At 44.5% G+C, this 27,723-nt stretch overlaps 1 protein-coding gene across 1 annotated transcript in view; it reads right to left on the bottom strand.

Annotated features, from left to right (window-relative positions):
* Window positions 1-3,538: 3,538 nt before the first annotated feature.
* Window positions 3,539-27,723, bottom strand: part of LOC111868126 (allatostatin-A receptor) — a 47,484-nt gene continuing 23,299 nt past the window's right edge. The window contains exons 2-5 of the mRNA XM_023858534.2: window positions 17,638-17,907; window positions 12,314-12,505; window positions 7,947-8,144; window positions 3,539-5,272 (exon numbers count right to left, since the gene is read on the bottom strand). Of these exons, the coding sequence (XP_023714302.1) occupies window positions 4,946-5,272; window positions 7,947-8,144; window positions 12,314-12,505; window positions 17,638-17,907 (987 nt within the window). The 3' untranslated portion in view covers window positions 3,539-4,945. The remainder of the gene's footprint in view (window positions 5,273-7,946; window positions 8,145-12,313; window positions 12,506-17,637; window positions 17,908-27,723) is intronic.

The following is a 27,723-nucleotide window of genomic DNA, read 5'->3' as shown; positions in this document are numbered from 1 at the left end:
TTTCCCTAAACAGCATTAACCGATTGGGCTTTGTGGCAGAGGCACGAACTGGAATTTTACATGTGATTCAGAAAAAATACGGCCTCTCTTTCTCTCTGACAGTCTATAAAGGATTGATCGGATTCTTCCGTTATTTTGCGACTCTTTCAGCATCTAAACTTTATATATCCTACACCGTTGAGTGGAGGGATGATCAAGGAATAATGAATCGGAAATTATTTAGAAACAAGGGGGCTCGTACTAATCTTATTATCCCAGAATTTGTCGGGATAGACGGAAAAATTCCCTCTCTCTTCACAAATCGTCGGTCCAGATTTGAACCGAGCCCTCCATGAATATGGATGTGGGGCACTACCACCAAGCCCACCCACGCTGGCTGAGAGTGCGCGCGGTAGTGTGATGTCGGTGAGGGGCCGAACACTTCTGATCTAGATATGCACATGTACCGTTACAACAAGGAAACATGGTTACGTACGGCGAGTATTTGAGGAGCATGACTTGCTGTGTGGCCTGTGAGTACAGCCACTCCTGGTGCTCTGCGGAGTGGCCTGTCCGTCACTTTCTTCAGAAGTGCATATTGAACCTCAGTCTTAGTTTGTAAACGCAATTATACAAATTACTTCATAAATATATTTTCTTATATCCTGAATAGAAATATTTTGCCTTCTTTTAAATAATATAAATTATCGAATTCTGTGACTGAAACATACAGTTTACTTTCTATACATATATTTCCGTCTCAAATGCAAGTTATTATCTTGCCCTACTTCTCTAGCACTACATGCTTCGGGCCGTGTAGGCCGTGATCAGGTGTATTTCTACCTTGCCAGAATTATTCCACTGTATGTTAAGGTCACATACCGCTTGTGATGGCGACGTTAGTTAGTATTTAAAATATAGATTTATGTTTAAGATTAGAATGAAAAATTATAATTGAGACGGAAATATATATGTTAATGCAAGAGGATGCTTAAGTATAATGTTAAATTTGCAAATTGAATGAAATATAAATTTAAGTGTGATTAACTGTGCGCGGCAAAGAATTCTTGCCACTCAGCCCCTGAATAGTAACGTGTCGCACGAAATGTCTAGTGCGCTTGCGCCGAAAGCGTGTACGGGTTGGTTGAGTGACAGTTTAATTGAATAACAAGAAAGATTTCTCTCAAATTTCTGTACAATTCTGAACACAGGGATGCACCGCATTAACCCTCGTCATGCTTGCATTAAAAATATTTAGTTAGGCCCGTTAGCCATTCGTGCTTTTTACACTATCATACATCTCTTGTCGGTCACTTAAAAAAATATAAAATATATCTTCTTACATACACACTTTACTCATAAGAGTGGCTGAATTATTTGTTCTAAGAACAATCTTCATGCTTTTATTCAAAGCGATTCTGATACAAATAAGTTATTTATCAAACCAAATACCCAAATGACATTATGAGTTTACGAAACAGGTTTGACCTTGTACTAATTGAGGCTGGTTTTCAGCTGTTTTTGCTTAACGCAACTTGGCGCAATCTGTGCGAGAATTTCCTGTTCTGTACATGTTACGTCACTTCAATCTCCACGCCTCTCACGGCCTCAGAAATTGGCATTTTGTTCACTTACATAGATGGTAATAATTAACGCGGCACTATCATGAATGTTAAACATCTGTCACCTGCCTGCATACCGTGTGGCACATACGTGGTAGAGTCATTAAGTTTGTGGACTGTGGTTTCATCGCATCATATTGCAAGGTATTCACATACACTTACGCAGATCCACATCGGCCCCCAAAATAGTTGCCGTTGGCCGCTATTCAAGTCTGCCAACGTTGATATAGCTACCGAAAACATTGCTGAAACATATTGGCAGGAAATTCCCGTACGGCGTCTCTTGTGGCAATGACCACCTCCTCGGACAACTGAAATCTACGGCCACGTAGCTTTGCTTTCACGCGGTGAAAGAGAAAGAAATCGCAGGGTGCGAGATCAGGTGAGTACGGAGGGTGTGGCAAAACGGTGACCTGTTGCCTTGCCAGTTCCTCTTGGACAAGAACAGAGCGATGTGCAGGGTCGTTGTCATGTAGCAACAGCCAATTCTTCCTATACCAAATGTTTCGCTAGGGGATTTCCCTAGTTTCTGGTAGAATTTGATGTTTGGCCGTTGTTCAAACGGCCGCATTTTCGATTTCCGCCACTCACATTTAACTGCAGTTCACAATAGAGGCAGTAGTTCTGCACACAACTGCTTCTTGCTATGACGAGAGATGAACTGACAGGGCATCAGATCGTGCCTCAACCTATTCGCTGTAGTGCGTTGTAAGGACGCTTTTGCGGCCATTCCACGAACTTATTGACTATGGTAGTATATCGCTATACAGCTGAGGGAACAGTGGCAGCCATCTTGGTTACGTTGCCAAAGGCTGTACGGCCCCAAGAAATTTACGTCAACATCTCAAAGTGACGCCATAGGATTCATTTCACTTCTCAGCCATAACACGCTGTAGCCACATGCATCATTGTGCGTTCTAAAATGTCATCAAGATTACATTTATATTGTATAATAACAGTAACGTAATATAATTTATATTTACAAAAAATCCATAACAAGTGTGCTACAGTCACTAGACTATTGTATGCGAATGTGGCAACATTGGATGTAGGTGTTAGTGGTCTCATCCAAACACGACGTCACATTGTTGCCACAAACGGGAAGACACTGTGACATAAATCACAATACAGATGACACATGAGTGACAGAGAAACTATGAAGAAGCCATAACCCTCGACTTTTCATATCCGTATATAGAAGTATCCGGTTAGCTGACATGCGCGTATCAGCTGTGAACTAAGTTGCTGTCTCGTCCTGTAGAAAAGGAAATTTCTGAACAAAATGTGGGCTTCAGATGAAGGAATTTAAGTTCAACGTTGGTAATGTAGAGGCCTGGGTGAGAAATGGGCTGTCATTGCAAGTCGAGCTTTCGTTAATCAGAATACTTCAAAGAGCAGATTGCTTATGACGAGTCAGAAAGCTGCTACAAACAATACTGAAACTTCCTCGGCTTAATAATCCCGTATTTTTTTACGTAAAGTTCCTTACAAATGGGACAGTAAACCTGCCTTCAATCAATTGTACCTTGTAATTTCACCACGTTGGTACTCTTTCCTCTTTATTCGTACAGTCTTTGTGTACAGAATAGGTAAAACGTGACTCTATCCCTGTAACAGGCCGTGAAGGTCCATAGGGTTGTGAGTCGTCGAGGCTCCCACGTTTTATGGATAATCGGCTCACAGATGACGGTGAGGTTAAGTAAAACTCTCCCTGTAACAGGTCATGGAGGCCCATAGGATTGTGAGAGGTTGAGGCTAACACATTTTCTAGACAATCGGCTCACAGATGGCTGTGAGTTCAACTTTACGCGCCGGCTGCCCTTTACTCCCCAGGAAGATTCCTGGTACTCATTTCTGTTAGAGGCTGAGTCGACCCCAGGGCCATAGTGCGTCTCGAAGGATTAGGCCAATTGAAAAAAAAATCCAGTGACCTCATCGGGACTTGAACCCGCGACCTTCCGGCTTGTAGCATGGTGCCTCAACCAACTACACTACCGCGTTAGCAGAATTGGAACTTGTCAAATTCTGATTAACCGTAAAGTACGAAAGTAACATTTATTAATATAGGAACCGTTAAATAAAACACTTTTAACTTTTATATTCTTAAGTGTAAGGATATGTAGTGTGTGAGGTGTCAGTAAATATTATATATTTGGGACTAGAACCGTGAACTCTGTGAGCATTTTAAGAGGAAGGGGCCTATATTTGAGAAAAGTTCCCACATCAACTCATTTCATATGGAAGTGCACAACAAGCTTGAACTCCGTGTTACAATTATTCCAGCGTCTGGAATAGTATAGTTCTCAAGAACACTTTGGCCTCCTCATAATTGCTCCTCACGTCTATGTTTATACAACTTACGTGAAGTAATGCTACTTTCACACATTGTGTCTACATTCACATACACATGTTACACTTCGCTGATACATACAGAGCCGTATTTATACATAAATATTTGGCCATTCTACAAAATGTCCGTATATGTCTGTTGTTACCACATCAGGAGAGAGTATTGTAGATGCTATATAAATGGACTTGAGCAGTTTTTATGGAAGCTGAAGTTGAAACAGTGTTAATTGCATTATCCAGTAATGTGTCTCCAACTTGTGACGCAAGTGCATACCGCACATTTTCCTTAAGCGGCGCAGCGTGCTCGCCGAACTTGAGCCACTGCTCGCTGTTTACGCTGAATCTCAAAGTGAATGGTTCTCAAATTTATTCGACGAATTTTCGGTAAGGAAAAATTATGTTATTTCATGTACAGTAAGTCTGTCAAATTTCGTGGTATGTACTGGAGAAGTTTTACTCTTTATGTAATGTCCTTTTATGTCACAGTTTTGTATACAAGTTCATTATAAAACTTTATCTTTACGGAAAATATAATTTGAACACTTCATGTTGTGTTTTAATTACGTGTCGTGTAGAATTGTAGACGTCATTACGATATACAGAAAGTTCGGATGTTGTTTGAAAATATTTTAGTATCAAAATAGCCGTTCCTCATTCATTAGCAGAAATTATTTAAAGCTCGAAGATGTCTGAAATTCGGTCACGTCTGCAGCAATACCGTCCTTTGAGCTACACACTGGATCAAAAGATGTCAGTGTGGTACCAACATTTTAATGTGAATCACAGCAGATTTTCCGGTCACTTCATTTCAGGAACTTCTCCCTGTTTTCCATTTTTACTCCTTGACAAAAACGGAGGAACATAAATTTGAGCTGCCCTAGACTCTCGAATGTCTTACGACACTTAAAATTAAATTACTTTATGAAACAACGACCAAGTCACAGCATTGTCTCTAGTGAGCCCGCGGCGTTTGTGGTCGTTGTTACGGCCGTGTCTCACAAGATGTCGTTAACCGCACTGCAGCCGTTGGTGCGTGTGGTTCTACTCAGTGTCAGCATGGTGCTCTTGCCGCCGTTACAGCGTCCGTTCGCTTGATGCGGGATGATAGTGGTCGATGCTCTCTGGTATCGCGTGCCGCCTGGTCCCACGGGCCCACAGTTGACTACCTTGCGGAATGCTTTGCGGAAGTGATCCGAGAGGAACGCGTACAGGATGGGGTTGACGCAAGAGTTCATGTAGGCCATCACCTGACTCACGATCTGGATCATGACGCTGGCGTTCGTGATCTCGTACCTGTCGACGCTCTTCAGCACCAGGATGATCTGCAACCAGACGATCGTGCGCAGATCACATGACCATGTCCATATGAAAGCTCGTGACCCTATCACGATCGTGCGCAGATCACATGACCATGTCCATATGAAAGCGCGTAACCCTATCACGATCGTGCGCAGATCACATGACCATGCCCATATGAAAGCGCGTAACTCTATCACGATCACGCCCTAGAGTATGGCGATTGTACTGTGTAAAGTTGCCCCGTGGGGAATGGAGCTGTAGCTCCACCACTCTTGACCTCGGCACTAGAGGGAGTTGAGCGATCAGCTTCATGCCCCTGCCGCACCAAGGGAAATATTTCTCAGTACCCATTGGATAGCGTAATCGGTATAGCGACTGACTATGGGCTGGACGACCGAAGGGTTGGAGTTAGAGTCCCGGTAGGGTCAAGAATTTTCACTTCTCCAATCGTCCAGACCGGCTCTGGGGTCCACCCAACCTCCTATCCAATGGGTACCGGGGGCTCTTTCCCGGGGGTAAAGCGGCCGGGGCGTGAAGCTGACCACTCACCTCCAACTAGTGCTGAGGTCCAGAAAATGCGGATCTATACATCCACTCCCCTATATTTCTTCATGGCGTAGTGCTTAATTAGTTAAGCACAGGGCCAACTCTGCCTTTACCTTATCCATTGCATAGGAGGCTGGGTGGGCCCCAGAGGCAGACCGGACCCTGTGGAGAAGAGATTTGCAGGGGATGGAACTCCGTACCCCGTCGTTATACGGACTAAGCTATCCCGGCTCCTTTTTTGGGTCCTAAGAAGGTTCGTGTTCGTTCGGCACCCCCACCCCAGCTTTTCATAATGTGTGAGGTGTTTACGGCGGTGGAGGTTATTCTGCGATGTTGTCGGCTGTGATGCACCAAGTTTAAGAGGGCACGGTGCCACCATCTTCAGGACTACGTTTCCCTTTTTCCTGTCCTCTAGTGGGAACCCTATGGCCTGCGGTTCACATTGGGCCACTGAGCCAAGGTCTCCTCCCCTGAAACCGGTACACTTATTGCCCACTCATATGCAACATAACCTGTTTCCTTCGACCCATATGTATCCGCCTATATTACGTCTGTAATTTGATACACTTCCACCCTGAAGACAGAGACAGTATGCCCCTCTGAGAAGTTGGTACCCACATACCAGACTTCACGGTATCATATCCCGGAAGACTACATTATGATTCTTAATTGCCGTGAAAACATCAAATCTCGAAGACATCAAACCCATTTCCACTTCATCTTATATTGTCACGTGATTGATGTGAGTAGAGAGACAGTCTGGATTCGTAACTGGAGTTATTGGACTCTTAACACTTTTAACTCCAAGTAACTACGACAGTCTCACTGAATTACACATTCTGAAGATCACTGTAACTAAAGCACACAAAGTCTTCCCAGTCTTAACTAGCCGTTGTTTGGCAGTGGCTTCCAATGATGGACATTCCCCTTCCTATGGGTTCCTGAACTGTACCTAGCCTCACCTACCAGCTTCTCATTTCTCACAATTGCACCTCTCCAATGACTCAGCTCAAGTCAAAGTCGAAATTATGATTATGTTACGACCTACGATCAGTCGACCAGTCTGTCTTGGTGTCAAGCACCCATCTGGGGCCGAAGACCAGATTTCTGTTAGTGTCAGACAGTTGCGGGTTTGTTTATGTGGGGCTCCTATGTTGTTTACAGTTGCTTCTGGTCCTCGCCAGCGTAGACGTTTCGGGTCCGATTACCACGGGACTCATGACCATATTTTACTACCTCAGATTCGAGATTCTCCCAGCCTGGAGGGCCAGGTACCCGTATTTATATCCCTCAGGAAGAAGGTGGGTCAGTTATACCCCCAAGCACTGAGTTGCCTTTCCGTCCTGTGAGTCGCAAGGTTACGGTGGAGGTATTCGAACCCGCCTCCACACAGGAACAACTCAACTGAACTACTTGTACTCGTTATATAGTGCCGGCACGGACCGCACGGGAAAAGTCTCTTCCATTATTGCGTGTTCTCTCGTCGGGGAAACAATGTGTCCACAGAGCTGTTATCTAGCAATGGATGTTACTTAGCAATGGCTCGACATGTCACAGTACTGAATATTTAGGGGTGGGTAAAATGAATTTTAATTTTCATCCGAACAGAGTGAGTTGTTTGTGTGCTGACCACGAAATGAATATTGGTTTAAATTCAAAACAGTATTACATTACATTATATTGCATTGCATTCCATGGACCCAAAGTTAGTCAAAATGACTGTAGGATGTGGAATATGTCATATAAATACAAAACATATGTACAGTCCCAATGGAATTCTCACACAAGAGAAACCAAGAATACACATTGACTACACACAAGGATATTTAAAGATACACAAGTTATTTTCTAGGCAATAGATATTCATCAACAGAGTAGAATGAATGTGTATTTAAGTATCGTTTCAGTGCTATTTTAAATCGCGACTTTTCATTCATAAGACCCTTGAGATCAGATGGCAGATTATTAATAATGTTGTTCCCAGCATAATATGGGCTTTTCTGAAAGCATGAGAGGTTAGCAATTGGTTTATTAAGACAGTGTTTGTGTCTGGTATTAACACTGTGTACGTTTGCATTCGTCTGAAATGACATAGCCGGTTCCTCATAAACAGACGAAGGTGCTGCAGTACCACTGTCGCGCTTAGCCTACCTGTATTGGGAACCAGCAGATGGCAAATATGGCAACCACAACCACAACCATTCTGGTAACTCGCTTCTTGCCCCTGCGGCTCTCTGCTGACACGTGACCTCCGGGTGCGACGCCACGCCACAGACGCAGCAGCATGCACAGGTAGAGACCGCAGATGAGCGCCAACGGCGTCACGTATGACGTGGCGAAGAACAGAATCTGTTGGCATGACGTGTGGTTATCTGGGTAATGCTTAGACATATAACTCCTGCCGTACACAAAACATCGGTTTAAGCTGTTTGGGGAAACAGTCGCTGTTTACCGTGAGAACCATACGGAACACATAAATACAGAGAGAGAGAGAAAGAGAAGAAGTGGTGGTGGTAGTGAGAGACACTACATTGGGGGGGGGGAAGAAACTATATCTCCGATTTTGAAGGTTCCCAGGTAGTGCCCGCGTATCCTTCTGGTAATGATAGAGCATATGATCGGATTTTTTGTTTGTTTGTTTGTTTGTTTTTGCTAACGTTGGGAGGGCTATATTAAGGCGAAATTTTGATGTTAACAATGGGAGGGCTGCATGTGAGGCATGCAGTGCAACGTGGAAGCCTCACATGCAGCCCTCTCATTGTTAACATCAAAATTTAAATACACTGTGTGGTCAGAATGCAGAGTTCTGTCCGTACCTCACAGGAAACACATTACGTCTCCGCTACAAAGCACAACCGGTTAATGCTGTTCAGGGAAACAGTCGCTGTTTATTGTGAGAACCATACGGAACACATAAATACACTGTGTGGGCAGAATGCAGAGTTCAGTCCGTACCTCACAGGAAACACATTACGTCTCCGCTACAAAGCACAACCGGTTAATGCTGTTCAGGGAAACAGTCGCTGTTTATTGTGAGAACCATACGGAACACATAAATACACTGTGTGGGCAGAATGCAGAGTTCAGTCCGTACCTCACAGGAAACACATTACGTCTCCGCTACAAAGCACAACCGGTTAATGCTGTTCAGGGAAACAGTCGCTGTTTATTGTGAGAACCATACGGAACACATAAATACACTGTGTGGGCAGAATGCAGAGTTCAGTCCGTACCTCACAGGAAACACATTACGTCTCCGCTACAAAGCACAACCGGTTAATGCTGTTCAGGGAAACAGTCGCTGTTTATTGTGAGAACCATACGGAACACACAAATACACTGTGTGGGCAGAAACTGGTGCAGAAGTGGCTTAATGTACCACGCACACGTAACTTGTACTCAAGCAAATTAGTGTAAAAGGTGGTAACAGTAGTCGAGCGGTCTAAGACATCTACTATCTTCGAGTGCTACGAAGCAGAGTTCGTGTGTTCGAATCCCACACAAGACATAGATGTTTGGTATATGTATGTTTATTCTATGTTTGTGTTGTCCTGTATTTAGTTAAGGGCCTTGCGACGAGCCGATGACTCGTCCAAAAAGTTCTACCTTCTGTAAAATGATCATGAAACTGAAAGTCAGAGGCCAGGGCCCAAGGGGGCTGTAGAGCCGGCGAAAAAGTAGTAGAGTGAAAGTGAACTTATATTCATGGAAACTACTAAAGATATTGAGAGTTGTGGCCTATGTTAATATACCCTCTTGAAGGGGCTAAAATGAAACCCCGTGACAGTTTTATTTCCCATATGTTTGCTGCGAAGATGGAGATATATCTACGGTTGCTTGCAGGTTCGTGATAAACCCGTAAAATTCGCAGTAGGAATCGCTGTGTCGATATCTGATAGAGCTAGAGTGACACTTTGCACGCGATCTGACATTTCAGAGATCGGAAATCGCTACAGCTCTCGGAATGTATTGTGCTAATGGAACCGAGGCACGTGTCTCCCTGGCGACTGGAATGGGGTCGCCTGTGCAGTGAATCAGGGCCATCAACAGATGAGACGTATCTGCGAGCAAGGGACAAAGCCATCCCTACGTTATGCCCAGCGGCCCGTTCTGTATTAACCGAAATAAAATCAAGCCAATTAGCACAACATTATAAGCCTGTGCGCCTGCGTCAGAGACGACCAGATGCATGCACAATTGACAGTTTTCCTCGAAACGATAGGGTGCCGAGTGTTACACTTCGAATGCGATGTTTCTGTCCTTACGAATTGATGCAGCCTTATTCCTGGGGTCCTCACTTTATAAGTGTCTCGTCATCAGTTTCCATATGAGATGTGTTCTGAAGGGCACACACAGTTCTGCTGGTCACTTACTTTCTTGGTTTACCCTGCTACCCTGAACATGGAGGCAGTACGTTCCTCCTAAGCGTCTGTGAAATACTACTGGATTGTATGGCGTCACAGAAGATTATAATCTTCATACTAACACTTCCATTATGACTTAAAATCATGCAGACATATAATCTGTTTTAATTTTCCATGCTCGACCTCCATGAAGTAGCTTCCATTTGTATGTATGTCTTCTTGTCCTTGTTCATCTCCTCATAGTAACCAGTGTAACACATAAAGTAAATCCTTGCTAATCCGGTTAAAATTAATCCGGATGTCGGGTAATCCGGATCGAAATATTCTGTTCACAGTGGAGTACATACTTTAAAAGACACATGGCATTTAGGAAGGCAGATGAGTCACTTGTCTGTTCAGATAAAACTTGAGACAGTTCCTTCAAACCTGCATCATTACGTTCAAAAACAAGTACAACTTCTTAGTCTTCTATCGATGGATAATTGTTATGTCTTTTTATAGTTTTTAAATAAAGGTTCTCCAGTGATTTCTATTTATTAATTTCATCAACATTATTTGTATTATTAAATTTCCATTTATTTGTATTTTGTAAGTTTTTCTTTGTGTTCTAGGGCTGCGTTTTGCTTCACTAATCAGGATAATCGCATAATCTGGATTAGCGAGGGATTCTCTGTTTCGTAGCACCACCGAAGTAACATCCTTTTCATGCCGCGACTGTCCATTTCTCTTGTTGCCTGAAGACGTCTGTCTTTTAATATTTGACACATCGGTTTCGTGTAACAGTGCTTTGAACTGTGAGACTGAAATGTAAATAGTCGCTATGCTTAGTGAAGGGTCACGCCGTGAAAACATGGAGGAGTGGAGATACACCTCCATGTCGGATGTGAGTGATCAGCTTCACACCCTGGCCACTTCCCCATCACACTTGTTGGTTAGGAGGCTGGGTGGGCCCCCAGAGTCGGTCTGGTCGCTGTGAAGAAGAGGAGAATCACTTACTACTGTCGGAAATCGAACACCGGTTCCTCGGTCGTCCGGTCAGAAACATAGGCGCTATACCGACTGAACTTTCCCGGATCCCTGCCTTAAGTTACGCTATGTTGTATACGTTTCCTTACTTTAATTGGCACACTTTATTTAATAAACTCCCGTTTTACGTTTTGATGGATATTTACTCAGTAAAGATTCGGTTATTGGAATGACAATCCGGCTAAATGTTTTAAGAAAGCGCAGTGGAACTGTGTACAACGCACAGACACAGATTCAGAAATTAACTCAGGGCAGAGAGCACAATGCAAATTGCACGCCCTGGTCGGCACAACACAATTGTGGCGTAACATGCAGAAAGCAACATGTCACGTGATGACTGCTTGGGGCCCGAGATCGGACCCTAAAGCATTCTCATTGGCGCTCGTAAGTGGAGCGTACCTCACACGTATTTACATATGCCCACGTTTGATGCTCAGTGTTAAATATATATGCCACATGTTACAAGATTAAGAAACTCTGCATTCTGCCCACACAGTGTATTTATGTGTTCCGTATGGTTCTCACAGTAAACAGCGACTGTTTCCCTAAACAGCATTAACTGGTTGGGCTTTGTAGCGGAGACGTAATGTGTTTCCTGCGAGGTACGGACTGAACTCTGCATTCTGCCCACAGTGTATTTATGTGTTCCGTATGGTTCTCACAGTAAACAGCGACTGTTTCCCTAAACAGCATTAACCGGTTGGGCTTTGTAGTGGAGACGTGATGTGTTTCCTTTGAGACACGAACTGGATTTTTATACTCGTATATTACAGAACTGTGCATTCTGCCCACATATGGTTCTCACAATAAAAAGCGACTGTCTCCCTAAACAGCAATAACCGGTTCGGGTTTGTAGTGGAGACGTAATGTTTCCTGCGAGGTGCGGACTAAACTTTGCATTCTGCCCACACATTGTATTTATGTGTTCCATATGTTTCTCACAATAAACAGCGACTGTTTCCCTAAACAACATTAACGGGTTGGACTTTGTAGCGGAGACATAATGTGTTTTCTGTGAGGTACGAACCAAATGTTTAAATGCTATTTACGTGAACTTTGTGCTTTAGAATTCCAATACAGCGTACGGATTGCGTTTGGAAGGACGGCTTGTGGTTACGTGAGACGCACCTGGAAGACGGGCTTGTTGTAGCCGTCCGGCCTGTTGACGGGGTCCTGCTCCAGGAAGACACAGGCCGTGTGCTCCGCAGATGAATACGTGTACGTCACCTCGCCGTGACTCACGTACACCGGTAACGTGACCAGCAGAATCACGATCCACGTGACGGCGATAGCGATGAAGGCGTTGCGCTCCGTCCGTATCTGAAACACGGTTGCAATTATGAGCAGAGCCTGCACAGACACCCACTGGCTGCCAGTGTCATCATTGTACTTTCGTGTAACTTTCGGACTAACCTGTAGTTTATTTATGAGTTTAGGTTTCGGACCATCGGAAAATTAAGAGCATGCTCAGACTTTAAAATGCAAATGAGAGAACAAGGAGACGTAGGTGAAAGAAACTCTGCCCACATTTACATTGATATTAGCAGCCATTCCATCTATATTTGTACAATTATTGGTTTGGATAGTTAAAGCAGTTAAGTTATATCTGCTTCAGTACATGCTTATAGACCTATACAAGACGCTAACATTTTCTATAGAATTGGTAATGGTTTCACATAGGAACAGAACACGACTGAAATAAACGACTGTGAAACGTATGCTTGGCCTTATATTTCAACGTCCATTTCGTCGAAGAAAATTCATAGCTTGCCTATTGTTATTGTGTCAATATTGGTAAAAGTAAAGCTATCCCTGTAACAGGCGTGGTGGCTCTTATGGCTGTGAGATATCGAGGCTTCCACGTGGTCTAGGCAACCGGCTCACAGATGGCGGCGAAGTTGTCAACCTTACACACCGGCCGCATTTTACCCCCAGAAAAGATTCCTGATATTCATTTCTGTTAGAGGCTGAGTAGACCCTAGGGCCATAGTGTGTCTGGAAGGATTAGGTCAGTTGAAAAATCCATGTCACCTCATCGGGAATCGAACCTGCGACCCGCAGGCTTGTAGCATATTGCCGCAAATAACTACGCTGCCACTTGAGAAGTGCAGTGTTGGCAATCGTGGACTCAACGTGACGCGATAACGCACGCGTTGCCAGTAAACACTTCCCCGCTGTGACGTAACAGTAGATGTGCTGCGGGGGGCGACGTTTCCTACTTGTCCGATATATCGGCAGTGGCAGCGTGTGTTGACAGGAGCCAGTGGTTAGCCATCACGGACAGTTCGACAGTTCTACAGTTCGACATTCTAGAGAGAGTAGTTAACACGAAAGGACCGACTGTGAAACGACTTGATCAACATTTTGTTTTATTGTTACTTGAATTGTAGTTACGGCATTGAGTAATAAAGTGATGTCGCAAGAATACTCCTCGAGGTCTTGTTTCACGACATGCAGTATATGCTATAAAAAGGAAAAGAAAATTTGTTTCCTGAAGGGCATGGGCAATTATTGCACTCGATAGGCAGTCGAATTTAAATTGTGCCTCGAAATTGGTTACTGTATACAGAATGTCCCAGGAGTATGATACCATACTTCAGGAGCGCACTGAGGGTTCCACATACAATAACTTTAAAATAGGAACCCATGTCCGCCAAAGTAAAATAGCAACGCTATGGCGGCATTTAAAATAATTTCGTTTAAACTTGGCGTCTCAATGTCGAACTGCATTGCATAGAGGAACAGCCATCCACCAGCACTCGTGCCATTGCCAAGATTGTTGGGGACATCAAAATCAAGTGTTTGGAGGATCCTGCACGACCAACAGCTTTATCCGTATCATCCAAAGCGAGTACAGTGTAGGTGCAGCTGACTTCGTACCACGAGTTCAATTTTGTCAGTGGATACTGAACCACTGCTTTCATCAGCCCAACTTCCTGAGTCACGTGTTCATCATAGATGAAGCGCAGTTTACAAGGGGTGGCTGGTTCAGCTGTCGAAACAGCCACGTTTGGGCTGACGAAAACCCCAACGTTACTGTAGTTGGTTACCACCAGGCACAATTTTCTGTCAATGTCTGAGGGGGGCATCATTTGTGATCACTTGATTGGCCTTTCCTCTTACCACCGCGACTCAATGGGCCCTTTTACAAGGTGTTCCTTGAACGTATCCTTCCGACTTCGCTAGAAGACATGCCAGTGAGTGTGCCGAGGCAAATGTGGATGCATGACGGAGCGCCGGCACACTTCAGCATTGTATCACGAGACTACCTGGATGCTGCTATTCATGGCCGTTGGATAGGAAGAGGAGGCCCAGTGCCTTGGCCACCCCGATCCCCAGACTTGACACCTCTGGACTATTTGGTCTTAGGCCATGTGAAAAGCCTAATATACGACACGATTGTGGATAATGAATTCGGGATGTTGGCCAGTATACTTGTTGCTTGTGGCGTGATCCGTGAGACACCTGGAATATTTGAAAAGGCGCGCCAAAGTTTTTTCGTCGATGTAACGAATACATTGAAAATGGACGGTGCCAATTCCAACATCCACTCTAGCAGATGAGTCTTAAGAGTTTTGAGGGGGTAATATGCCTGTGCATGCTCTTCGACATTGAGGCTCCTGGTTTAAACAAAATAATATTAAATTCCGCCCTAGCGCTGCTATTTTACGTTTGCGGACATGGGTTCCTATTTCAAAGGTGTTCTATAGGAAACCCTTAGTACGCTCCTGAAGTATGGCACCAAACACCTGGGACACTCTGTATAAGTACATGGGCAGGCCATGTAGCACGAATCGAAGAGACGAGAAATGCATATAGGATATTGGTGGGAAAGCCAAATGGAAAGAAGCCACTGGGAAGACCATGGCGTAAGTGGGTAGACAATATTAAAATGGATCTTAGAGAGATAGGATGGTATTGTATGGATCTGATTGATCTGACTCAGGATAGGGACCAGTGGAGGGCTCTTGTTAACACGGTAATGAACCTTCGGGTTCCATAAAATGCTGGGAAATTCTTGAGTAGCTGCAGAATTTGCGGCCCCTCCAGAAGGGCTTAGCTCCATAAGTAAGTAAGTAAGTAACTAAGTAATCCGTGGCAGATACGCTTAAACCTCGGCCTCGATAGAGCGTTTCGTTGAAAAGGAATGCGTGGGAAGTTAAAGGTACGAAAGCTGATGTGTCAGTTGGAGTACGTTGCAGCTCTCTGAAGTCAGATGTGACTGAACACCGTGTATCTGCATGCTGCCAGAACTCACAGCCTTCATGGTAAGGGTGCCGTGGGAAACACTGCACAGTCTGGACGGCGGAATGTCTTTGTGCTCTGGTACAGGCAAGAGGCGATAGCCGCAGCAGGAAGGGTTACTTTACATCAAGCTTTTCTCCAAAATTCGAAGGATCTTTTGTTGATGAAATGTAGGGAGGCAGATGATGAAGCTGGCTCAGGATCGTGTCCAGTGGCGGGCCTTCGTGTTCAGCTCTCCTGCCAGAGAGTTGGCCGAGTTGTGTTGCCAGGGGACACTTCGTTAATGGGTCTGTACCAGCTCTTCTGGGGGTACGCGGTAGCGTAGCTGGTTGAGGCAGTACAATAAAAGCCGTAAGGTCGAGGGTTCGATTGCAGTTGAGGTCACTGGAGTTTTCAGTTGACCTCATACTTCCAGCCGCACTTATGGCCCTGTGGTCAACGCAGCCTCTAACAGAAATGAATACCAGGAATCTCCATGGGGTAAAGGGCTGCCGTCGAGTAAGTTTGACAACCCCACCGCCATCTGTGAGCCGATTGTTTAGAAAAATTAGGCAGCCTCAATGTCTCACGCCCTATGGGCCTCCACGGTCTGTTACAGGGATAGATTTACTTAACCTCCCCGCCATCTGTAAGCCGATTGTCTAGAAAATGTGGGAGCCTCGGCGTTTCACAACCCTATAGTCTCCACGGGCTGTTACAGGGATAGCTTTACTTAACCTCACCGCCATCTGTGAGCCGATTATTTAGAAAAATATGGCAGCCTCGACGTCTCACAGCCCTAGAGGCCTTTACGGCCTGTTACAGGGATAGCTTTACTTAACCACACCGCCATCTGTGAGAACGATTGTCTAGAGAAAATGTAGGAGCCTCGACGTCTCACACCTCTATGGCCCTCCACGGCCTGTTACATTGACAACTTTACCTTTTTTAACCAGTCTTCATGTCTGTATGCATATAAAACTGTGCTTTTAGGATGACAAAGTTTTGTATATTTTTTTTTAGATTTATTGAAAAGATTTTTGCGTTATGAATGGCACAAACGTTGCTTGATGTATTTCAATAATTCCGGAGGTATCAGATCAGTCAAATATAAGTTCCCGTCACCCTGAGGTTAGCTGGAAGCTGAAATAGCAATGGTATCGGTAGCAGTAGTACTAGTGCCTGGACTGACTTAAACACTGCAAGTAGTTCACATGTTTGTATGTATTTAACCTGTGTACCACAAAAACGTGATGCTGTGTGGACACTATTTTATGTTTGTAACGGAACGAAGCTCAGTATACTGTACTTTGATTTACTTACTGTAATATTACAATTTTTCGTATGGAAGTTACAAGTGATAATTTATGTATTTCACAACCCTTTGTATCTGGGAAAGGGACGGTACTCTTGGTATCTAACAGTACGCATACTAAGAAATTTTGTCTCCGGATTTTACATTCAAGCAATGGGAACTACTTTTTGTGTCATACGAATTATTTGAAAATGTGGCACAGTTCAGATATTTCGGAACAACGATAACAAATCAAAACCTGATTCAGGAGGAAATTAAGAGGAGATTGAACTCGGGTAATGCTTGCTACCATTCAGTCCAGAACCTTTTGTCTTCTCGTCTGCTGTCCAAAAACAAAATTAGAATATACAAAAGTATAATTTTGCCTGCGATTATGTACGGGTGTGAAACTTGGTCTCTGACATTAAGGGAGGAACATGGACTGAAGGTGTTTGAGAACAGGGTGTTGAGGGGAATATTTGGACCGAGGAGAGATGACGTGACAGGAGGTTGGAGAAACCTGCATAATGAGGAGCTTCATAACTTGTACTCTTCTCCAGGTATAATTAGAATGATCAAGTCAAGGAGGATGCGATAAGCAAGGCATGTAGCGCGAATGGGGGGAAAAAGAAATGCATATACGATATTGATTGGAGAGCCAGAAGGAAAGAGACCACTAGGAAGACCAAAACGTAGGTGCGTGGATAATATTAAAGTGGATTTTAGATAGATAGAATGGGGTAGTATGGACTGGATTTGTCTAGCTCAGGATAGGGACCAGTAGAGGGCTCTTGTGAACACGACAATGAACCCTCGGGTTCCATAAAATGTCGGGTAGTTTCTGAGTAGCTGAGTAGTTAGTTAGAAGGCCTCGCTTCCTGAGGAAGAGGCGCAATGTTCTCAGGTTAGGAAAGCAAACGTCCGTTGCGCTTACCGACATGGAGGTTATAGGGTGCACGACGGCCAAGAATCGATCCAAGGACATCAGGACTAGTGTGTACACACTGGCATAGGCCGTGACTACTATGAGGTACTGGACGATCTTGCACCAGACATCTCCGAACGGCCAGAAGGGTAGCACATAGTCGGTGGCCGTGAATGGGACACAGAACACAATGAAGAGTAGGTCTGCCATGGCCAGGTTGATGATGAGCAGGTTGGTAGTACTGCGCATCTGTTGGTTGGCAGCCACTACGAGCACCACCTGCAACATTCATTGTAACTGTTACAGATGTTGTACTTGGGGATGTCGTCTCGAGGGGGGAAGAGTTTCAGTTGATAATATCAGCGCCTGTTCAGTACACGCCACCAAGCTGTCCGGCTTGTTCCGGTCTCAAATTCTCGTGTGACCATCGCAGTCGAGGACGTCCAATTCTCTCCTTTCCAGGAGTCGGCACTTTTAAACTTGATATCCTGGAATGCGCCGTTACCAGATATGCCTACGCCCTATAGATCTAAGGTTTAGATAAGATGCAGGTACAGTGGTGTTCTTGGTCATGATACCGTGTAGTCTGTACAGTGTCATAACCCCGAAGCCCACAGTTTGAATCGGGCATTCCTAAATATGTACATTCGCATTTCGTTGTGGCCCAGTGTAGCGAATCGGTCCCTACCTGAAAGATTACATTATTAGAGTCCCTATGTGGTTATGGTGTAGTGGTGGACAGCCACAGACAACCAGAGGAACGCGGATCACAGTTTGAGAAACAATGACGTAAACACTTTGTGAGTTCACTTCAGCATAAGACAGTGCACACCCCGAAGTTTCTCGAGGAGATGTGGTTCAGCCCTTCCGCCTCCGTGTCTCGTCTGTGAAGCTCCACCCCACCCCCCTTCCCAAGTGGATATTCCGTTATAGTCTCTTCAAAGGAAAAATTGGCATCAAGTAGGTCCAACTCGTATAAAATATTTATTATCTAATTAAAACTTTTCCGCTGTAAAGATAATTGTTCAGAATAAAGAGGTTGGAGACTTTTGAATGATGAATTCGACGGTGAGTAAAAAGAGTAGACGCGAACTTTTCTATGGTATGTGGTAAACTTTTCATAGATACCACGAAGACTATTTGTAGGACTTGGGGGAGAAGTGACGCCTCAGAGGGTGGGAAGGGGAAGTGTCTGCGTCATAATCCCAAGCTAGCGTTGCACTTCCCAACGTCTGAGTCTACAGAAAACTTGGGGGAGACACCAACACTGATAAGTCCATAAATGTTGCTGCACAGTGTAGAGACTTCCGGGCTTCGCTCGGGCTGAATAGACCGAATTATGTGTCGCTTTTTATATTTCCGGAAGAGGACAGGATAACACAGACAAGTGAGAAGATGAAGTTTGTGTCAAGCCACGTACCCGTAGGTGAGAAATAGACTGTCGTGAGATGCAACAATAAACATATTGTGACATGTAGACCCATTGCCAAGTAACAGCTGTGTAAACAGGCGACAGTACAACAGCCGTTGCTAGAGATCAGCTTCATGGACATGTTTCTTCGGCAATGAGAGATGACGCAATAGTGGAAGAGACTTTTCTGTGCCGTGCGTGCCGGAACTATATAAGGAGGACCAGCTGTAATTACGGGACAGTCTTGAGACGTCAGTTAGAAGAGTAGGAGATAAGTGTGAGATGACCGCCAGCCTGTTAGCCCGGGAACAAAAGAACGTCCACAAGCGGAAGACGTTACCAATAAGACCAGTGAAGACCGTGACTGAGAACACTATTTTGTGTACGATAGTGATTTGTAAAGTGTAGCCACGAGCTGTGTGTCAGAGTGCGCAATAAATCCCATTACCAGTCCAGACCCCGTCGGTAGTCACTCTGTCACATGACAATATACGGCAACATGCCCAGACAGTACCAGCTGCAGCACTGAGTTTGAGCGTTCTGAAGCCTCAATTATGAATCTGAACTTTTGTTACGACCTACGGTCAGTCGGCCAATCTGTCTTGGAATAAAGCACCCATCTGGGGCTTACGACCAGATTTTTTGTTACTGTCATACGGCTGCGGATTTGTTGATGTGGGGCTCATTCTCTGAAGAGAGGACGGGTCTGTCGTTTACAACTGCTGCTGGCCCTCGCTAGCGCAATCATTCTCGGGTCCGACTCCCGTGGGACTCACGACCATATTTACTGTCTCAGAATCGAGACTTCCCTTTCGGCCGCCTCCTACAACTCACAGGGCTACGGTGGAGGTATTCGACAGCTCCTCCACACGGGATTGAAGCCTCGGATTAATCTGAATTATACGTATATATTATAAATACAGTTCGTAACTCACAGAAAACAATGTGCGTCTCCATAGCAACACCAATCCCTTAATGCTCTTCGGGAAATAATCGCTGTTTATTGCGAGGATCATAAAGACATAAATATACCGTCTGGATATCATGCAGGGGTTTGGAATGTTAAAAGCAGCCCTTGTGCATAGTAACCACTGTCATAGTATTGTATCGCGATTCTATTATGCCTGGCCGTAATATTAACTACATATTAACATATAATTACTGATTCAGAAGGGCAATTGCGATAGAAGTGCCTGTTCACGTGATATCAGAGCACAATATGCCGAGTGTTACAGTTTGTTTCCATTGGCACTGCTACTCCATGCTGTAAGTTTAGTGTTTCGCTTTAATGACGAGGATATTTTGTGTTTGCAGGCTGCTGACCGCAGTGCGGGTTCACAGTCCCAGGGGAACTGGAATCAGTAAGTTGTTGCATTATTTTTGTATAATTACTGTCGGTAGTTCACCTGCTCTCGGAGTTTGCCGTGTTTAATAATCTGTTTTTGCACCCCCTCCCCCCTCCTTCCGCGTTACTTCGGGTATTTACTTTGTGAGCTTCTGCCTTATGACAACACATATCGTGGAGCCATCCATGGAGAATTGTAAAATGTAACTGTCGAGCACATAAAAATATTTAAGGTAAAGCTGTCCCTGTAATGTGGAGGCCCATAGGTTTGTGAGCCGTCTAGGCTTCCACATTTTCTAGACATTCGGCTCACAGATGGGGTTGATGTTAAGTGAAACTGTCCCTGTAATGTGCCGTGGAGGTCCATAGCGTTGTGAGATGTCGAGGTTCCCACATTTTCTAGACAGTCGGCTCACAGATGGCAGTGAGGTTGTCAGCCTTACGCGCCAGCCGCCCTTTACCCCCCTTCCAGGAAAATTCCTGGTACTCATTTCTGTTAGAGGCAAAGTGGACCCCAGGACCATAGTGCTGCTGGAAGGGTTAGGTAAATTTAAAAAGAAAATCTATCTCATGGGAACTCGAACCCGCGACCTTCCGACTTGTAAAATATTCCCTCAACCAACTACGCTACCGCGTGCCCACTTATAGAGCTCATAGACTCATAATTTCGTTTGCGAATTTAACGTGCCGCGAAATAAGCTACAGATATATCACAAAAATTGTAACACACACACACTCTCTCTCTCTCTCTCTCTTCATATAATGACGTGTTCCTCCAAACATTCTTCTTTCCTAGCGAATAAAATTCATAACTCCTTTCCGTCCCTGCAGTGAGCTTCCACCAGGCATGTCTGTAGTGCGGGGTTGTAACTCCAGGCGGCGTAATATGAGTCTGACATTCTTTTTCAGTACGGTGCCCTTAGCGTCGGTACACATTCCTTGCTTCTGATGTCAGAAAACTGGTATCAGGACCTGCGGTCCTCATTCTGATCCGTTATGTACTTTTGTGTGTACTCTCGCGGATATGATTGAGAAGACCTAAGATATTGTTACACGTACACTCATTGCTAGGCAACGGATTAGTAAACAAGTTCCCGCGAAGACTGTTTCTTGGTAAAGAGTCCGTTCCTACGTCATGCAACAGTAGGACGAATTTTTATAGCTCGTTGCTGCGCAACAATTAGCACGCCAATGGACTAATGAGATAGCTATCACGTGACTTGTTTTCAGCGTGGTCCGCGCCATGTACAGTGATAAGCAACAGAACTGTAAACATGTCTACAATAATAGATGTTTTCTATGTGGTCCGTGCCTAAGGTTTATAGGGAACTGAAAAGAGGGTGGTAATAAGTCTCATATCTGAGACAGCAAAATATGGTCGTGAGTCCCAAGGGACTCGGAACCTGGAAAGACTGCGCTGGCAAGGACCAGCAGCATATACAAAAGACAGACTCGTCCTCTCGTCAGAGAGGGCGCCCCACAGAAACAAGACCGTAACTGTCAAACGGTAATAATTAATATTTGGGCATGAGCCCCAAATGGGGCTCGACACCAAGACTTACTGACCGACTCGCCATCAGTCGCAATGTGACTTTGACTTGCAGTCATAGCTGAGAAGCTGTAAATCAAGGACACGAAGCAGTCACGAAAAAGAGTCCAGGAGGGTTCAGCACTTGAGAGTACAAGGACGAGAATGGAGCGCGTCCTTAGTGAGTTGTGAAGATGAAGTACAGAGTAGGGCAGAGGAGTACAGAGTGACTGAAGACGAAATAACAAGAAGATCTCATAGTGATTTGAAGTGCTAGTTTCTGTGTTGAGATCCGTTGCCAGGATACGATTAGTGAAGACAGAGAATCCTAGTGCGTGTGCAACGGTGAAGTGCAAATTGTGTAAATCAGTGATATTGCCGTATTAATTGTAATTAAGAGAGAGTGCACCTGAAGTGCTAGTGAATCCAGTCATTCAAACTAGAACCCGTTATTTTCGCCACGCGTACCACTCGACACGTGACAGTATTACGAAATTTGCTCCTCGCTCTTGCCAATATTCCCTGTCGCCTCGAATGTTAAAGTGGTGTGAAAGTATTGTGATTGAGGTTTGGGGGGGGGCGAGAATCGAACCACGACACCTATATTTTTCAGTTAGAGTAAACCCTCTCTCACTCTCACTCACGGAGATAAGCCCTTCTTGAGAAGCCGCCAGTTGTACAACTACACAAGAGCTTCACAACATTTTATGGAACCCGAAGTTTCATTACCGTGTTCACAAGAGCCCTCCACTGGTCCCTATCCTGAGCCAGATCAATCCAATCTATATCATCCCATCCTATCTCTCTAAGATCCATTTTAATATTGTCCACCCATCTATGTCTTGGCCTTTCTAGTGGTCTCTTTCCTTCTGGTTTTCCCACCAGTATCCTATATGCATTCCTCTACACAACCATTCGTGCTACACGCCCTGCCCATCTCATCCTCCTTGACTTGATAATTCTTATACTTGGAGAAGAGTACAAGTAAACCATCTCTAATCAGTTCTAATTGGCGTGAGGGTTCATCCGGAACCTTTAACATTTCATTCCATGAAAATGAAGCAAAATGTAGCCCAAAAAAAGACAAAGAAGTGGAGAATTTAAAAAAATATAGGTAGTGCTGACGAAAATAAATGAAAATATGTCGCTGTAGACCTATTATTTAAAAAATATACGAGTAAAAAGACAAGAAAATGAAATCCAGGGTCTCCTTCATCCAGTTGAAGCCAATCTTGGATGTGCATGTTCAGTCTCTCCAGCTGCCCTCAACACAATCTGAAAGTCCTCTCGCTCTAACCCCTCTTGCCCCTAAATCCAGTGTCTCCTTCATCCAGCTGAAGCCAACCTTGGGTTTCAGTCTCTCCAGCTGCCCTCAACACAATCTGAAAGTCCTCTTGCTCTAATCCCTCTTGCTCCTAAATCCCATCGTATCTTTTAAATTAAGTACTCAACTGTGAACGGATTTTTTTACGTATATTTGAATCCTAATTAACTGTAACCTTATTAGAGAGGGTTTATTGAAGGTGATAGGAATTTAAGTTGGGTGTTATTTCTTCTTAAAAGTTTTGGCTGCTGTATCGTGCGACATTGACAAGGTGAGAGACCATATTCCGGGGGAAAGAACGGTCTTTTCTAACATTGTCCTGAGGTTTTACTCAGATCATACCTTTGAAATATAGCACTTACGCTGTGTTTTGTCGATGTAATCTTGTCTACGTTTGCCTGCATAATTTAATCCAAAGTCAGAAATGTCTTTTTGACTTTCTCGAATCGAATAAATTACGCGGAGCAGGGCAGTTTCTTGTGAAGTTGTTCGTAGGCTCGGTTGTTTCCCCTGTAAAAGCAATCGAAGTGGCTACCACGACTGAGGGTGCTGTTCGTTGAGCTTCTTCATGTACGGAATATTTCCTTTTAAGTAGAAAATGTGTGTCCTGCTTCTGCCCTTTTGTGCGCGGGCGAGGCTGAAACCTCTTATTGATACTCGTACCCGATTTATGAAAATCAATATTTCGATCAGACATCGGTTCATATGAACTTGCATGCTAACACTTGTGTACGCTCATGTAGATATGGAACGTATTGTGACGGTTTTGACGGCGGTTATACTTAGTGCTCTGAGTTGTGACACCGTATAGTCTTGTAGGCCCACAATATTAGACTGTGATAACCCAGAAATTACGCAGAATAAGACATGTCTCCTATCGCAAACTATTCCTTAGTAATTGCCTTTATCAGAACCATTAGCAGCAGCTGCTGCTCCTCCTCTTCCTCTTCATCCTTCTCCTCCTCCTCCACCTCTTCCTCTTCTGCCTCCTCCTATTCCTCCTCCTCGTCTTCCTTCTTTTTTCCTCTCCTTCCTCCTCTTTCTCCTCCCCTTTCTCTTTGCTCCCTCCTCCTCATTTTCTCCCCCCTCCTCCTCCTTTTCTCCCTCCTCCTCCTCTTCTCCCTCCTCCTCCTCCACTTCCTCCTTTCAGTATGAGTATACCCACTAACAACTTCTGAACATCTCAATCGATCTTCATGAAACTTGGTTTGTATAGCATGCCACCTGAGGCCATCTCAACAGCATACTTCATAAATTTCGCTCATCACTAACAGCAAAATTTCTGCCTCCCAAATCGTTGAGGTAATAATCTTCATATCACGTGAATACCTGAACCGATCGTCATGATAACTGGTATGTGTATCATGCCACTTGAGATTATCTCAACTCTCATAAGTAATACCAACCCTGCAGCTTTCCGTCGTCTTTACGCACACGTGCTAAAGATCTGTTTATTTTCATAAAACACTCAGATTCTAGTGAAAGGAAAGTCGGAGGTTACTTCTTCCCAGAACTTCTTGTTTCTCATGGTATAATGGTTGACGTGACTGTACCGATATTTTTGTAATTTCCTACACGATACAAACTTCTTGTGTGCCAAATCCCGTGTGGAGGCGGGGTCGAATACCTCCACCGTCACCCTGCGAGTCATAGGAGGCGACGAAAAGGGAAGTCTCAAATCTGAGACGGCAAAATATGGTCGCGAGTCCCACGGGACTCAGACTCGAGAATGACTGCGCTGGCGAGGGCCAGCAGCAATTGTAAAGGACAGATCCGTCCTCCCGTCAGAGAGAGCACGCTACGTCAACAATAAACCCGCAACTGTCTGACAGTAATAAAAACCTGGTCGTAAGCCCCAGATGGGTGCTTTATTCCAAGATAGACTGGCCGACCGACCGTCGGTCGTAACATAAGACTTGCAGTCTTGAAAGTGTTAATGCATTGCATCCATTATGGGACGCGAGAGGTGCATTGCAGCTTTATGGAGAGTGCACGTACTTTGTTTTCCTGTTGCCTCTCCCCGATGTCTTCATGCTCATTAATTTCGCTGAGTGACCTAATTTAACTTTCTTGAGTTTCTGTTTGCAAATGTAGCAGTGAAATATGGAAGTGAAGGGAACTTGAGTACCTAATCTCAGTCGGTTATAGTAGAGTTGTCTTGTGGCTTTGAAGTTCCTTTCAAAATTAAATGGATTTGTCATTGCACCCGGATGGCTGTTAGGGCGGGTGCGTTTCTCGTCATACCGTCATGGTTGAGCTGTCTCGTAGCATGAAAAATAAACACCAATCGGGTCAGGATGTAGAGAACAGCGTCTACAGAAACCTTTGGAATTATTTATCGCCTACTCTAACTGCTTTTGAGCGAATGCCTGGTGCAATAAATTGTCTGACTATGCTATTATGTATCCTGTTGCAGGATATCTGTGACTTCTACGGCTCTGTATCATGCTGATATCTGTGACGTGCAGTGTTGAACATGTTCCTCCGTATAAATTTACATGACATGTTCTGGTACCGTAACGCTTTTCCAGCCCTGGCTGTAATTCAAGGTGATTCACTCGAAGGTCATTCCAAATTAATCTTTCAGCATCCTACCGAGGAACACGAAAATTGGTGAGTACATAACTTGTTAGATTTGGAGATAATGTGGAAACAGGTGATGTTGAAATTGGAGACACAGGCCAACAGGACGCTCCATGTTCACGATTTAACCAGCGTGGCAGGCACCAGGTTAGTGTTCGTAAGTTTCGTTCTCATTGGAAAATTATTGCGTGATTTGCAATTATTAATTTGGGGGATTCCTCCGAGTGAATCACCCTGTATAAATTTTCCATGTGTTAGGAACGCATACGTTCGAGTGACTTTGTTGCTTCGAGTAGAGCTACATTGATTCAATATAAATATGTTTCTGCATTTCCAGAGGAGGGAGGGATGGTTGTGTTAGAGCGCACGAGCTTTGCAAAATTGCATCTGTATGGAATTTTGTCTGTGCGCTCAATAAAGACGCACAGATGTATCTGTCCCTTTTTTTCCTTAACCCTTCGCTTGTTAGGATCCCAACATATTGCTTTGAAACCCGCCCATTTCCACCCATATACTTCATCTATTTTCTGTATGAGTATATCAGTGAGAAGAGAAATGTTTTGTGCGACGCCTCTGCACTTCAGGTTAACTGTAGAATACCATGAAAATATTCAACAGAAAAATTAAAATCTTTCTGCCGGAACACTCAGCATGGAAAAGATTATATTTCAAGCATGGTATTTGTTGATTCTGTTCGTGTTCTCTTCCTAATTACCTCGAAGCGGTATCGTTTTCTGACCTTCCCATGCGTGCTAAATGTTACACCAATCTCATATTCCTCAGTTTAATAGTTCTTATCGACATTAGACTAACTCTAGACATTATTAATTCCATCGAATCGAAATTCCCTCCCTTTCTTTAATATATTTCTATACATTAAAATATTTTCTGACCAGCTGAGACACTTCTAGCTCCTAAAGAAGGACTTTTGATCCGTGTGGTCCGCGCACACAAAAAATAAGACGTAATCAGACCGCGTACTCCTCGCAGACGGACTTAGGAACACGTTAACCAGGCAAGGGTCGTGGACAGTCTGGAATCCATCTTTTCCAGAAAGAGGCATCTACTCCTGAAGAAAATTTTAAGCTCAATATTATCTCGGGCTTTAGGCACTATGCTACTAGCCGGAAGGTCGCGGGTTCGATTCCTGATGAGGTGGATTTTGTTTTTCACTTTACCTAATCCTTCCAGCCGCGCTATGGCCCTAGGGTCGACTCAGCCTCTAACAGAAATGAGTACCAGGGATGTTCCTGGGTAGTAAAGGGCTACAGGCCCTTAAGGCTGAGAATCTCACCACCATCTGTGAGCCTACTGTCTAGAGAAAATGTGGGAGGCTCGCCGTCTCACAACTCTATGGGCCTCCGTGGCCTGTTACAGGGTTAACTTTACCTTTCTTTTACCATTTATGTGAACTCGTGCGTGCAGATGGCGACGGGCCGGATGTTTCAGCAGTTCTGCAGAGGATGTGTGTGTCAGTCGGATGTTTTTATTGGCTTCGTCTGCGAGCCTTTTGAAGTCCGGAACATGACGAGATCGGCCGCTTGATCACAATCTCTAGCAGCGGATTGAGACGTCATCTGACTCGCTCTCTTTGTACAAGAAACTTCCGGTTCGAATATCTGCTGAAATATGGACTGCCTCCGCCTATTTTTAATGCTTTCCATAACCATTTCAAGCAAGTGTTCAAAAGCACCTCTCAATTTACCGCGTATCAGTTGACATTCTTAGCGCTCCTCGTTCTGCAGTTTGAATATTTCCAATTTTCTGAACCGTCTTAAGACGATTCAAAGGGTTCGCCCAGTGGAGGGCGTCGTGGGCCTGCTGTCCGGCAGAGCCAATGTTCTTGTTTTTTCGGTTAAGGTCTTTGCATGACGTTTAGTCATGTGAGGTCTCCCCCCCCCCCT

The sequence above is a fragment of the Cryptotermes secundus genome, unplaced genomic scaffold (assembly GCF_002891405.2).
Source record: "Cryptotermes secundus unplaced genomic scaffold, Csec_1.0 scaffold1729, whole genome shotgun sequence".
In the NCBI taxonomy this organism is placed as follows: Eukaryota; Metazoa; Arthropoda; class Insecta; order Blattodea; family Kalotermitidae; genus Cryptotermes; species Cryptotermes secundus.
The sequence above is the reverse complement of the archived record's forward strand: the minus strand, read 5'-3'. Positions and strand labels throughout refer to the sequence as shown.